The following is a 15,163-nucleotide window of genomic DNA, read 5'->3' on the forward strand; positions in this document are numbered from 1 at the left end:
TTTTGCAGCAGTTCATTTCAATGCACTGACCATTGTTACTTCTAGCAGCACCATGTCTGCTGTATTACTTAAGTATGACAATGCAGTGAGGGCAATAAATGAATCGAAGCGAGGACAGGGAACAGGAAGTGCTCCCACCCGGACATTGCTGGCGCCGTGCTGAGCCTTTATGGTGCAAGTTAGAACCGCTGCAGACAGAAACACGGATAAGTGAATGCATATTGATGATGCAATACAGTTTAATTTGATTAACTCTGAGAGACAGTGGAAATGTAATCCCTCTTACCGTGATCGTTTTACCTGCCCACGCCTCCATCATGCACAGTTCACTTCCACCAATGCCCCACCAGCACACCAACCATCCAGAGGGGGCAGGAAGTGGTCATCAGGCTTCGGAGGCTGAAAGAGCCAGGGGAAAAAAAAACCAGCTTGATAACAATGTTCATTCCTTTCTATTTATTTATAGCCGTAGCAATAAACAATGTTTTTACTGCCCCACAGAAACAAAACAACACTGTAAAATATTCCAAGCTTTGATATCATTGTTGATCAACACCGATGACTCACTAGTAATTCATCGCATGTTCAGAACTCAATAACCTGGAGGTTTTTTTTTTTTTTTTTTTTTTTATGGAAGTTTCCACATGCTCATAATCCTCCAAAATCAAGTCAAGGCTAGTAAAAGAAACATAAAAAAAAACACATTAAAACAACACACACATTTCTGTTGTCCCAGGTCCTTTCTGATCACCAACAAGAGGCTGATAAATATAATAGTAATTTATCAAAAAAGGCCACACACCATTTGCACTGAGACCCCAATGCACGGCAACTTAAAAAGACACATGCATATGGACAAAACACAAACAAATTTAGAAAGAAATGCTGCAAAATAAAAACAAAATACATAAAATAAACCAAATATTCTTCATTATAACCCTCTCTGTGAGTCTACTGAAGGCTTTAGCTAAATTCAGCAAGACTATATTTATTGTTGACTCACTGTTTCTCATGGAGGCTGGGGTCATGGACACCTTCCAGCAAACAGCCTGGACCGATTCTGTTTAATCTACCGACCAAGATAAAAGCAGGTACAGTAGCAGTGGTGGAAAGCTACTTGTATTCAATACTGTACTGTACTGTACTGTAGTGCAATTTTGAAGTATTTGTACTTTACTTGCCATGTTTCAGATGTCAATGAGATTCAGATTCAGAATACTTTATTAATCCCCTGGGGGAAATTGTTTTTGTTCCAATGCTCCGTGCAAAGTAGAAATAGAAATATACCATGAATGGAAACAAGTGCTAAAGATGAAGATGTAAATAAAATAAAATATTAAAGTAGACATTAAAATAAAATAACATATCAAAGTAGGCAATAAAATACAAATAGATAATAAAATAGTAAAGTAAACTGAAAAACTGAAATATTTACAACATACAATGAAATGGTTGTAGTGTTATAAATGAAATGAGTTATGAGCAGTTCCACAAATAATGCATTTTCCCCCTCGACCTATCTTCCCGCAGGCTAAATATGTGCTTTAGGCTTGAAGAGGTCAAATTATTCAATGAGTAACAATTATTTTCTTCTTCCCTCTCTCTTTAATCATCTCACAACTCCTGCACATGATACTTCAAGTACATCCCACTGATAATACTTCTTTTCTTTTCCCTTTACTTATGTAGAATTTTTCTCAGCTTATGTTTAGATTGGTGTATTTGTGCTTTCACGTAAGTAAAGAATCAGAGCTTCCAGTTTAACAGTAAACTGAGACTTTTGCAACGGAGGCTCGGATTTTGGTTTCTAAACCTGATCTCACTCCAGTAATTCCTTAGAATCTTGGAATCTGAATATTTTCCACTGAACATTTACTCGAGTTTGGGCTAAGTTGTAATTCTTTTGTTTTGCATTTTATTTTATTTATCTAATTTTCACGATCCTTTTAATTCTTTAATGTCTGTTCGTGTAAATGCCTAATCTTCCATTGAGCACGTTGAACTTGCATTTCCTCTCCTGCTCAGCAGTGACAGCACTGTGAGACACAGAATCCATAGAGTGGCAAATGTCATGACTATGTTGGGTTTGTTGGGATGTTACAGAGTATGCCAAGAAAAGTAAAAGCTGCGATGACATGCAATTTTTAAATTATTTTTCTGTCAAACATCTCAGGGAAGGGAAAATGTCGTCTATGGTCTGGAAAAAATAACTGTCTGTTTAAATGAGAGCTGAGTTAAAGAATCCTAAAATTAAAAGACACTTCACAAGTAATGAGAAACACACAAACGGACATAACAGCTTGGAGGCACGTTCATTCTGACGTTCTCTGCACTGAAATAATCAAAGATCGGTCACAGTGTTCACCTTTGTGGCATGACTTTGCACAGCTGTATGTAAGTTATGATTGCATTTTCAGAATCAGAAGCAGCTTAACTGGCCGAGTATGGGAACACGTACAAGGAGTCTGACATTTTTTTTCTTTCTACATAAACATAACATACCAAATTTTCAACTAGAAAGAACAAGAACAACAAAGAACAGTATGTTAAAGACTGATGATATAAAATGATAAGACATTATAAGGCATATAAAGTGCAGTTTGGTCTGTGAGTGGATGATTTTGGAGTTACTGACACTGGGCGATTGATCGAGTATTCATCCCTGTGACGGCCTGTTTTGGAGTACAGTGTTCTGCAGCGCCTGCCTGAGGGGGGAGAAGTTCCAGCAGATTGTGTCCAGGGTGTGATGGGTCTGCAGAGATGTTTCCTGCCCGTTTCCTGACTCTGGATGAGTATAGGACCAGGATGGTGGGTAGTTTAAACCAGACGATGATGGAGGTGCAGAGAACAGACTGGACTATTTCCATGTAGGACTGGATCAGCAGCTCCTGGGGCAGGTTGAACATCCTGAACTGACGCAGGAAGTGCAACCTCTGCTGGGAGTCTACGTTGGGGGGCCATTTTAGGTCCTGGGAGATGGAAGCTCCCAGGAACCTGAAGGTTTCCACAGCAGACACAGATTGATTATTGAAAAAGGTGACGGAGGGCAGTGTAGGGGGGCTACTCCTGAAGTCCACTGTCATCTCCAAATGATCTGACCACACCAAAGGGCCACATTTTCACATTATGTGTCAAAGTCATGCTGCAATTTTGTGCTTTTTCCTATTTTTCTCACATGGTTTGTATAACTGTAGCTAAAAGAAAGAAAACATATCTTGCATTAAGATTAAACTCTATAGTACTTGATCTCTCCTGTAGTATTTGTTTACACGTTGACTATTACTGCCACCTAAGGGTAACAAACTGCTAATGCAGAGAGGTAGACTGCATAAATGACATTTTTAGTGGGCTGGAAAATACTCAAAATCAGTGATATTTTCCAGAGTTGTAGCCACACTTGTCTCCTTTCTCCCAATGTGTCTATTTTCTCAGTGGGATTCATGGTTTTTGAATTATCGGCCTCTAACCAGCAACAGTAGGTCTCAACTGTCCCATTCACTCCATTGTAAATCGGGAAGAGGATTTGAGAAACTGCACCTTTCTCTAACTCGCGCCTTTTACCACATTTCTCAAAGTGGGACCACAAAACTTGGTGACTGTGTTCTTTAAGGCCTTTCCCGTTTTACGGTGAAGAAATTTTGCTGATACCATGTTTGCTTTTTCGTCACAGGGCAAAGCGCACAGCCCACTCTCGCGATTTCCCGGCGGGGAATCGTCTAGTTTTCCTCTGAGAACAGCTTGTTTATTCACTTACAGAACGGTTTGTACTAATACCTCATTATTATTGTGAATATAAACATTCTGAGTTTGAATTTCTTCTCCACAACTACATAATGCCCCTTTAAAACCCCTGTCCAAAATCACATTTCATGTTTCATGCTCACTTTCAGGTGATACACCACGCCCTCTAGTGGCCATGCAGGGGGCCAACAACTCTTTTTATCAGACCAGGTGAATTTAATCATTATACACTGTGCAGCAATATGATATTTAAGGAACACTACATTGAATAAATACATATGTTTGTAAAGTACACCGGAAGATACTGACTATTAACGAGCATGTACAAGATATTCATGCTTTTGTCCAATTATTTGACTAGAGCAAGAAACATTAACTTCAAGCAGAGCGTCATCTGTCTTTAGTGACAGACCCTCTGAATATGGTGGATAGTAATCACACTGTCTGCTCTTCTTGCCCCATATCATCCTGTTCATGTCGCCTTACTCCATCTTCTCTCCTCTCTTTATGACGGGTCATCATCTCATAGCTCCTGGCTTGGGGTCCCCCAGATCAAAAACAACAACACAAAACCCGTCAACTGTCGTCTGTCATACTGCAGGTGTGTTTTGTTTTTTTTTTACTGACAGCGACTCACCATACCGCCAGTTTTCTCAGAGAAGTAAAAGTCCACGGAGGTGATCCTGTTTCATGTCGAGGGTACAGGACCGCCCGCACTCGCCGCAGATTGTATTATGTGCAAACGGCGTTTAGAGGACTGAATGGACTCCGGGGGCAACAGGTGCTCAGAGGACTTCGCACTTGTTGCTCCTCAACTGTGAGAACTTGATAAGTGGTTGAACAACTTCAGACAAAATGAAGCTTTCATAAATCTCGTTCCTCAACAAAGCACAAACTGTTCCACTGTTGTTTTCGAAGCCCGTTGCTGAGAAGCTACTTGCATAGTATGACGACAGGTGCTGCTGGTTGCACAACCGATTTTTTTTATACACAAATACATGATTATGCAACTGTGAATCATGTGTAATTAAATAGCAATGAAATAAAAAGAACAATGGGCTTGTTGTCACACTGGGAACAGCATTTTAAATCAATCATTTATGAGGTCTAATAAAAACAGTTGGCTAGAATGACAATTAAATGATGATTGTTCCCTCACAGTAACGAGTGCCATTATAAATGTTTCAAAAATACATTTCTGCAGACCCCGGGTTTGTTGAACCTTACCATTTCTTTGTGTTGCAACCTGACGTTTCTTTTGGTTCAATTCTAAATTTGATGTTTGTGACAACGTTGTGCTTATAATCTGGTTAGGCTTATCGCACAAAAAGAGTGTGGTTAGGGTGAGGAAAACATGTTTGATTTAAAACACCTGTTCTCGTCACCACAAACACGGCTGGAGATGTCCTGACGTCCTGTCAAAGAAATTTGGCTATTGATGCCACAAAACACAGCTGGAAATTGTCCCAAGGTCTCCTTGATAGTATTCAGTAGAGTCATGCTTACAAATGCTAAAATGGCGTGGTCTCTTGTCAGAAAATATCCCATGTATTTCACATTTTACAAACGTTGAATCGCGGAATTGAACTGTGGTTATTGGGCTTGGCAGTCTGATGTAACTCCACCACCATCCCCTCCATCTCCTGATATGAAGTCAGGTAAAAAAAAAAACATGTAACATGAAGGTGATAGAGATGGATCTCATTGTTCAAGACATAAACATAAAAAAAACTTGAAGAAACCTACGTGTCGCTCTCGCCAAATTCACCAGACTCCTTTTACAAAAACAGTAATTTTAGCATCTTAAAATGTCATTTATTCAAACGCAACAGAAACTAGATGAAACCTACCAAAACCATCTTGGTTTGTCCGATCAGGGTCACAAATGATCTATCGCTTGCAGCCATTCAGTTTTAGTTCTCCTTTACCTCCTCCAATACAGTGGACCACCTGTCTGTAAATGCTTAATAAACACTAGAGCTCCTCTGTGAACACTGTCAGGATGGCCAACATTAAGTTGCAACTGATGTCGTTTAAACATTCATTTAACATTTGTTTAATAAATAGTTTATATGTATATATATGTATGTATTTCAGTATTTGTTGACATTGAAATAAATATTAACTTTTGTGCCTCAATATTACATTTTGCTGTCCAACCACAATGTCTCATATCTTAATTCATTATAATTTATCCATTCCTGATGATGGTTGTCATAAATGTTTATGAACAAGGATCATAAAACATTGTGGTATATTATAAAGAGGAAAAAAAAAAAAAAAAGCTACATGGCAACAGTGAAATGAGTCGTAGATGGTGTTTACATTCAAACTGTTGCTAGGAGAACACGTTGCTCTGACCAGAACTTTAGGGAACCTTTTCGTGCTTTGATCATGGAATGTTCTGAGTGTCTGGATAGTTAAGGGTTGCTTTTAAATTCAGGTTTCTCAGTATATCTTACAAGTGATCGAGCGAGGTTGACTGTCTTCACCCACTGAGATACGGGTAAGTTACTTTGCGTTTTTTTTTGTTTCAGGATTCAGAAAGTAGAGATTAACTGATAATATTAAGAACTGTTTAGTTGTTTGCCTGCAATCAAAGGTCAGAGAGGGAATCTGTATGCCTATTTAAAGTAAATTGATATTAAATGTAAAACTTAGTAATAAACGTTAACATTTAGGGGAAATTTAATTAATTTTGCTTAGACCTCAGACGATCAGATGGTTAATGAAATGTAGAATATGAAATAAATGCATGCCTATCTATGTGAAGACCTAAAACAGTGGTCTAAAAAGTAGGGTGGTCGAAAAAATAAAGTAACCTCTTGTTTTTCTTCTTTTCATCAGTTTTATTTCAGCTTTTTTCAGAGAGACACAGCATTCACCATGTCCAACACATCTCGTCCCCGCGGACTACCCAGCAAGTTTGAGTTCATTCAAGTTGAAGGAGAGGGCGGCTTTGGGAAGGTGGTGAAATGTATTGACATGGAGACCCTACGTTTTGTGGCTGTAAAGATGCCTAAATGGTGGTGCAAGCACACCAAGAATGAGGTGGGAAACTTTGTTGATGTTCACAGTTTTAAAACATATTGTATAGTCAAAGGTGCAGTAAGTGCCTTGTGCAAAAAAAAAAAAAGCAATTCCTCTTACTTATTGTAATTAAATGACCTTAAAATGTAAAGCTATCGACAAACATTGATACGTAACGATAAAGTCATTATTTGTACACTTTAAGCATCACAAGACGAAGCTCTGCCTTTCAGCACTCTCCAAGATTAACACATTGATCAACTGCAAAAAAACAAAAAACAAACTAATCATTTCAAACTTGCCTGTCTCTCCAGCACGCCATTCTGGAAAAGAACATGTCCCACAAACTTGACAAACACAACATTGTCAAGTACATCGAATGTTTTCCGACCTTCTTTGGAAAGGGTCTTGTGTTTGAGGCACTGGATATAAGCCTGTGGCACTACATGTGGCTGCAAAACCATGCCCCGATGAGTATGAGTGACATCAGGCCCATCATCCAACAGGTATGAACACAGCATCGTCAGATAGAGAGCAAAGCGCTGTACACTCAGTTTTACGCTTGAGTCCATTCTAACCTACCTTGTACTTTCAGTTGGCCACAGCACTTGACGGGCTGAAGGAGATTGGGGTGATCCACACTGATGTAAAATCAGACAACGTCATGATGGTGAATCATTACCGACGACCCTTTGAAGTCAAACTGATAGACTTCGGTCTGGCCATTCCCACGGCGGACGCCGAGAAGTTCAGAAGAAGGCAATTGTTACATGTCACGTAAGACAGATTATTTGCTCTATTATTCTGGAAAGAATTAGTAGATTACTATATTTACCATGCAGAAGCAGCTGTGTGCTTCCTCCCTGCAACATGTTCTCATGTAAACGTCCTGTAATGTTTCTCTTCCACATTTAGTGCCCCAGAAAGTTTTTTGGGCGGCGAATTGAATGAGGCCATTGACATGTGGGCCCTGGGCTGCACCCTGTTCCAGATGGTCTCTGGCCAGTTAGCATTCAAAGACAACGATGCGTATGGAATGGTAAGTCTTCTACTGTAGTCAGTTTGTCAATTACGTGTACTTTTATGTCTTCACTTGTGCTCGTGTTTTTTCCTCTAGTTAGTGCTCCATGTACATTCATTCGACATGTATGATGAGTGTTTAAAGAGGGAATGAAAAAGATATTTAAAGAAACTATGGAATACAACACAGTTATTGCACCTTAGCTACAATCTTGGGTTTTAGCATTAGCATGTTGTCACGAAGAGAACAGAAGCTGGAGGGGATAGACTGCCCCGCTCGGCCTCTGATGGGCTTGCCCTTATATTCTTACCCAACCAAGCAGGCCATTAAGATGAGGGTGGGTCATTACTTTGCTCCCCCTGGGAACAATATTTTGCTCGCTCTTGCATATTTTGATGTAATTCTCTGTTTAATCTCCAGGTGTCCAGAATGGTCCAACTCCTTGGCATGCCATCGAACCATCTCCTTGCAAAGTCTAACAAGGCAGACGTTTACTTTACAAAAACTTGCACAGGAGTTTGGAGGATCAAGGTACAACAATGAACCTTCTCTGGCCTTTACAGAAGTTATTTAATCTTTTATCAGTCTATATGTTTATGGGCAAACAAGCTAAAAACACAGCACCATCTTATTTTTTGCATATTTTATAGTACTTATGATTTATTATTGTTTCTATATTTGCCTTTACATTTTGATCGTATTTGGATATACATGCTGCTATGGCAACCTAATTTCCCCTCAGGAAATACAAAATGTTATCTTTCTATCCATATATCTATCTATCTTACATTTCGTAGCATTCAACAGTTGACCATTAATACAAACACTTTGATTCTTCTTTTAGACGCCTGAGGAATATTATAAACATCCACCAGAAGAAAAGTGGCGGATGATCAAACATCTGGATGACGTGAGACTAGTAAGTGTGAATTAACTTTCAGTGTCACTATGATTGATTGCCTTTTCGCGATCATGAGGTTGACTTGATTGGTGGTGAATTTGACCGATGTTTCCTGAACTAGGTGTGTCAGGAGGAAAAAAACGAGACTGAGGCTGTTGAGATAACACAGTGCCTCGAGCTCCTGAAGGCCATGATGACATTCGATGCAGAAGAGAGGATCACTCCTCGTGAAGTCCTGAATCATCCTTTCATCACCAAAGTCTATCCGAAGTAAGTGTGTGTGTGTGTGTGTGCGTGTGCATGTGTGTGTGTTTGTGAAGAACTGAATAATTCTCTTGAATGAGAAGTGAAACATCTTAAAGAAACTGTTACCTATAATACAGCCCTTAGATGTGCCATTACCTGGATGACCGAGTACCTCATGATAATAACAAGATGATTCTGTGTATGTATGTTTTCGTCTTTAGGGTCCAGACTCCAAAAAAGAGCTGTGCAAGTAAACCTCCTGCCGCTCCCCTGAATAAGAAAGCCGGCAGTAAAATCCAACCAGGCAACTGTACTCTATCTCCTGAAATTCTCACAGCAGCGGAGATCTCGGTTCGACCTGTGACAGCCGAGAACGCAACGCTGCTGGAAGGTCAGGAGAGTACAGTTGGTGAGCCTACTGCTGCTCCTCTGGAGGATGAAGCCAGCAGTAAAATCCGACCAGGCGACTGTTCTCCATCTCCTGAATTTCTCACAACAGCTGAGATCTCGGTTCGACCTGTGACAGCCGAGAACACAACGCTGCTGGAAGGTCAGGAGAGTACAGTTGGTGAGCCTACTGCTGCTCTTGTGGAGGATGAAGCCAGCAGAATCATCGGATCAAGCAACTGCACTCCATCTCCTGAATTTCTCACAACAGCTGAGATCTCGGTTCGACCTGTGACAGCCGAGAACACGACACTGCCCGACGATCAGGAGATTCCAGTTAGGTAAGATGATCAAAAGTAGTATCACAATCTGTTGCCTTTATCTTTTACTCACTTCTAAATCAAATCCACACAATAGCTAGATTAAAATCTTTATTAGAGGACGAATTTAATTATCATGCCAATTTAGTCCTCAAAAGCCACCAGTCCTTGATGCCGCTTTAAATATGATGACATTTACATGAATAACACTCTAACCTTTTCTTGTGTGTGTTTAGTTTTGAGTCTGGACTGAGCAAGATGTCAGAGTCCTCAGTGAGCAACGCCGACAGCAACAGGAAGATATCTGTGGACTCAACCACATGTGGTAAGTGACATTCACCCGAATTGTCTGAATTGTTGTGCATTCTGAAATACGGCTGGAGTTTTAAATGTCCTTTGATTTTCAGAAGACACTGGGCCAACGGCGAAGGGGAAGAAGAAGAAGAAGAACTGCTTCAGACGACTTCTCTCTTGGTTTAGGAAGACATTCTGCTGCTGTGTTTCCTGCGGTGACGTTGATGAGGGATGTGTAGAGTAGTGTTCTGTGTGGGGTTTCTATAGCATGGTTCTCAGGGCTTTTGGGGAGTTTTCCAATCAAACTTGACATCGTTTGCTCACTGTCCCTCTATCTGCGTGGTTTTCTCCGGGTGCTCCGGTTTTTCCAACAAACATGAATTATGTTTGAAAAAAAAAATGCAGCTCATCCAGGGACAGATCTGATTGCAGACAATCATATGTCAATATTTGCTTGGAAAAGCCCCCATACTGCCTGAATGTCCCATAACAAATACAGCACATTCCCTCCCATCAGGTGAGATTATTTCCTCTGGTTATGAATTTAATGATCATACCAATTCACAATTCCTTGTTGCAACTTTGAGAAGTGATGACATTTACACTAATAACACTCTCACCTTTTCTTGTGTGTGTTTAGTCTTTCAGTCTGGGCTGAACAAGACCGTAACGATCAACACCGACAGTAACAGGAAAGTGACATTCACCCCCACTTGCGTCTGAATTGTGCATTCTGAAGTACGGCTGGAGACTTAAATGTCCTTTGATTTTCAGAAGACATCGGGCCAAAGAAGAAGGGGAAGAAGAGGAGAAACTGCTTCAGATGACGTGTCTCTCGGTTATTTCAGCAGCCGTGTTTCCCCCATTGATTGGGGATGTGTGAAGTTGTGTAGGGTTTCTTTAGCATGGTTTTCTGGACTTCTGGAGAGCTGTGCAATCGAAACCCTCACACATCTTCCTTGGGCAGCATGGTGGCTTAGTGGTCAATTTTGACATTGTGGCTTCACAGCAGAAGGTGCTGGCTTTTTATGGGCCTCTGCGTGTCTGTGCAAAGCCTGCTCACTGTCCCCATGTCTGCGTGGGTTTCCTCCGGGTGCTCCGGTTTCCTCCCACACTCAATTCAGATTGGATTTTAAAGTGAAACTGAAACCTAGGCTTTTTTGAGAATGTGTATGAGTCAAACCTTCGCGTAAAAGCATGAGTGCGACGAAAGACGCACAGATTTACTGTATATTCGTTTTTGGCTCAAACTCATTTTGAATGGGAGTGCAGAAAGCTTTTGCACAGCTCACCTTAGCAGTAGCTTGTTCCGCTACCTGCCGTCACGGCAGCCCAGAAGTATTGATCTCCGAATGCAATGTAACATGGACGACAGTTAAGGTCAAGGACCGCTACTGTCTTCCGGCGACAACTATCCACGCGATATCTCACTTGACTTTTCCGGCTTTTGATTTTAGTATTGTTTCTTATATGAGGCTCCTTTTTCAACTTCAAGGTCAATATAGTTTTTCGCTAATGACAAAACAATGAATTATCCGTGCATATATAAGTAAGTTTTAGGAGCGCTCCACCTTAACTCTCGTCCATGTTATGTCGCATTCGGAGATCAAGTAAGTTGTCCAAAAACTTTCTTTTTAGTAAACTCTGTGCACACAAACAATATTCTCAATGCTTGAGTTCATGTATAGAGACCCTGGTGAGACTACGAGCAAAGTTTCATGTTGCGTCGTGCCTTAGTGTTAAAAAAATAGGGATTTTGACGCTATAGCTAATTTGCCCCAAGCACTCCCATTGAAAACGAAAACACGGCAAATCTTAGAAGTGCCTCTTTCATGGTAATTATGCTTTGAAACGATGGTTTGACTTGTACACATTCACAAAAAGGTCTAGGGTACATTTTGGCGAGAGTTCCCATGACTTTCAGCACTGATTTTGAGTCATTGGGTGACACACTATTGAATATTGTTAAGAATCTGGAATTTTCATTAAGATTGTCAATAAAAATAAGAAACACCAAAAGACAATAAATGAGTGTGTGTCTCATTCAACCACTATAGTAAAATTGCTACAGCCTATTGACAAAAAACGCAGATTTAAAAAATATAAACTGCTCACAAAAATTAAAGGGACACTTTTTTTATTGGGCCTGGCATGAAATCAGTTAAACCTGTCTGATAATTTTCTGGTTGGTTAAGCAGCTGAGGGCATCGTTAATCACTTTCAGCTGTATTGGTGTTCATGGAATTAACAACAGGTGCACCACAGTGGCAACAATTAGAAAACCCTCAAAACAGGACTGGTTTTACATGTGGAGGTCATTTCAAGTTTCTCCCTCTTGATCTTTTTTGGTGGATTTTTCACTCATGCTGGTTTTGGCTTGAGTAATTATCTCTACTGGCAGTATGAGGCGATTCCTTAACGCTACAGAAGTTGCACAGGTTGTCCAACTTCTCCAGGATGGCACATCCACACGTGCTGCAGCAAGAAGGTTTAATGTGTCTCCCAGCACAATCTCCAGAACATGGAGGAGATTTCAGGGGACTGGTGGTTATTCTCGGAGAGCTGGACAGGGCCGTAGAAGGTCCTCAAGCCATCAGCAAGACCGATACCTGCTCCTTTGTGCAAGGCGGAACAGGCTGAGCACTGCTCGTGCCCTACAGAATGACCTCCAGAGGGCCACTGGTGTGAATGTCTCTACCCAAACAATCAGGAATGGCCTTCACGATCCCCTGACTTAAACCCAATAGAACATCTGTGGGACATTATGTTTCGGTCCATTAGGCGCCGCCAGGTTGCTCCTCAGACTGTACAACAGCTCGTGGGGGCCACACAAGATACTGAAAAGCATTTTGAGTTGCAGAAATTAAGTTTTTGAAAAAATGGACTAGCCTGCCACATCTTCATTTCACTCTGATTTTAGGGTGTCTACACAATTGAGCCCTCTGTAGGCTGAAAACTTTTATTTCCATTAAAAGACTTGGCATCCTTTTGTTCCTAAGACATTGCCCTGTCGTTATTTGTATAGATATCCAACTTCATATTGAGATCTGATGTATCTAATGTGTTTCTTTAAAGTGCTCCTTTAATTTTTGTGAGCAGTGTATTAAAACGTGCGGCTCGATCTGCCTCGGTATGCTATCATTCAGATTTCCAAAATTCAAATTTTCAAAGCTGAAAAACTACGAAAAATTTCCCATAAGGAATGAATGGGACAAGGTCAAAAAAGTCGCAAATCTGCAACGTTTTTCAAACATCTCCTGCTCTGGCGTACATTCGCCTAGAAACACCATTCAAACTTTAAAACGTAGACACATCCCCCTCGGATTTACGGTTTTTGAATTATCCGCCTCTGACCGACCAGAGTAGCTCTCACTGGCTCCATTCACTCCATTGTTAATCGGGAAGAGGATTTTCGAAACTGCACCCTTTTCTAACTCGTTCCTGTTACCACACGTCTGACACGAGGACCACGAAACTTCATGAGCGTGTTCTTTAAGGCCTTTCTGGCTTGATCGTGAAAATTTTTTGCTGCTATCATGTATGGTTTTGAATATATAGCACTAGTTTGACGTCCTAGATGTGAGGCTGAAAGGGCTGAGAAATCAGCTGTCCCAGTCCGTTACCATTGCTGCCACCTCGCAGCCTGCTTCCTCCTCCCACATTGCTGCCACCTCACAGCCTGCTTCCTTCTCCTAGGATTCACCTCCTACGTGGCACAACCCTCTCCTCCCTGCTAATGTGTGGCCTCCGTCTGCATCCCCTCTGCCAGGCCCAGCTCACCAGTACCACCTGCCTGGCAGCACTGTTGGCCAGGCGCGGCTGAAGAGGAACGTTCAGCCTTCATGTGCAACGCAGGCGGCTGTAATACTGCGCCCGCACTGTCAGCTGTTCCCTGCTCCAGTCCTGGGCCCTAAACTGACGATGCTGACTCCCATGACGTCACAAAGCCCTTTCCTTGTCGCTGCTCCACAGGCCCTGGGTGTCACCCTCTCCTCTGCTAATCCTGTCCGAAAACTGACCCGCAAAGTGCAGCACAACACATGCAAGAAATGCGGGCAGTTCTGCACTGCTGAGACTGGACACAGCCAATACAAAGGCAGGGTTTACTGCTAGAGGCTCTTCCGAAGGAGCAGTGGTTGGAGATCATGAAACAAGATCCTAAATGATTATCATTATCATCATTATCTTCACCCACCTTCCTTATGTACAGTGTGTGGTACCTCTTGTTCCACAAATTTGTAATGATTTTAAATCATATTGAAATTGTAACAATGTTACCTTTCTACTATGTTTGTAGCTTTGTATTTTTACCATGACAAGTATTTCTAACTGGACCCATCTCTTTTGAAATAAAAACAAAACATGTTATATTTTGTGTGAAAAATCTTTTTTCAACTAACTAGTAACTGTCAAATAATCAAATACAGCATTATCAGAAATGTGTCAAAAATGGCCTTCACAGTTTGCCAGAGGCCAAGATGTTTGTGTTTCACCAGTTTCAAAGACCTAGTAATAAGATTTGCAATTTTGATATTAATATTGTCTCAGCTCTATTCATTCTAATGGTGAATTTTTAATTACACACTAGGTGGAGCTCAGTGCAAAACATGGTGAGCTTAAATAAACTCAAGTTAACAAGGGCAACACAGAGACTTTTACAGTGCATATTGTACAACTTAATCCTGCCGAGGCCGGGACTCGAACCGCCGCTTCTATGTGCATCGCTTCCTCCTTAATAAAAACAAAAAGACAAAAAACGTTACTGAATTGAAAAACACGAACGAACTATGCAGTATTTTACATGCAACAGGAGTGAGAATGGGGCCTAAAACATTTTGTTTTCATCTCATTTTCTTTTTTTTTTCTCCCCCCTTAACAGACTGTTCTTACTTGTGAATGTGATATTTTGTTGGTTGGGATTTTGCTTAGTTTGAGGATTTTCATAGAGGTAAACCAGCAGTGGTGGAAAAAGTACTCAGTTCATTTACTTAAGGGTACAGTATGTAAGAATTTTAGTGAAAAAAAATGTCTATTCGTTTTGAGTATAAATTGGAGGTTTACATATCACAAATTTTAAGTAAATAAATGGATGTAAATATTTCCTGACAAATTTAGACTACTTAAGTATTTAAAGTGAAAGTATTTATTGTGCAGTGAAAACCTCCCACTTTGTGTTTCCCCTTTATGTCTAATGTTTTTGAAATAAGGATGTTCCTTTATGAC

General features: G+C 40.8%; 1 protein-coding gene and 1 long non-coding RNA gene across 3 annotated transcripts; one reads left to right on the forward strand and one right to left on the reverse strand.

Annotated features, from left to right (window-relative positions):
• Positions 1–49: 49 nt before the first annotated feature.
• LOC119032858 lies at positions 50–4,826 on the reverse strand. The gene is made up of 3 exons (XR_005079063.1): positions 4,379–4,826; positions 287–399; positions 50–188 (listed from the first exon to the last, which is right to left on the reverse strand). It is a non-coding gene; the product is annotated as an uncharacterized LOC119032858 (long non-coding RNA).
• Positions 4,827–6,107: 1,281 nt separating this feature from the next.
• On the forward strand, positions 6,108–11,968 carry LOC119032853 (homeodomain-interacting protein kinase 2-like). 2 transcript variants are annotated; one of them, XM_037122461.1, is made up of 12 exons: positions 6,108–6,247; positions 6,589–6,792; positions 7,086–7,277; positions 7,367–7,548; positions 7,687–7,810; positions 8,213–8,323; positions 8,637–8,711; positions 8,815–8,963; positions 9,161–9,667; positions 9,883–9,971; positions 10,054–10,457; positions 10,581–11,968. In XM_037122461.1, the coding sequence occupies exons 2-11, from the start codon at positions 6,628–6,630 to the stop codon at positions 10,182–10,184; spliced, it is 1,725 nt and encodes a 574-aa protein (XP_036978356.1). In that variant the 5' UTR covers positions 6,108–6,247; positions 6,589–6,627; the 3' UTR covers positions 10,185–10,457; positions 10,581–11,968. The 2 variants fall into 2 exon arrangements, with proteins under 2 accessions (XP_036978356.1, XP_036978357.1); XM_037122462.1 differs by having other exon boundaries at positions 10,057–10,457.
• Positions 11,969–15,163: the final 3,195 nt, after the last annotated feature.

Source organism: Acanthopagrus latus, chromosome 14 (genome assembly GCF_904848185.1).
Source record: "Acanthopagrus latus isolate v.2019 chromosome 14, fAcaLat1.1, whole genome shotgun sequence".
NCBI lineage: Eukaryota > Metazoa > Chordata > Actinopteri > Spariformes > Sparidae > Acanthopagrus > Acanthopagrus latus.

Excerpts from the sequence above, each read along its gene's own strand:
- LOC119032853 (XM_037122461.1), top strand. The coding sequence starts at position 6,628 with ATGTCCAACACATCTCGTCCCCGCGGACTACCCAGCAAGTTTGAGTTC. Across the intron at positions 6,793-7,085 it reads GCAAGCACACCAAGAATGAG|CACGCCATTCTGGAAAAGAA; the intron begins GTGGGAAACTTT and ends CTGTCTCTCCAG. Across the intron at positions 7,549-7,686 it reads AGGCAATTGTTACATGTCAC|TGCCCCAGAAAGTTTTTTGG; the intron begins GTAAGACAGATT and ends TTCCACATTTAG.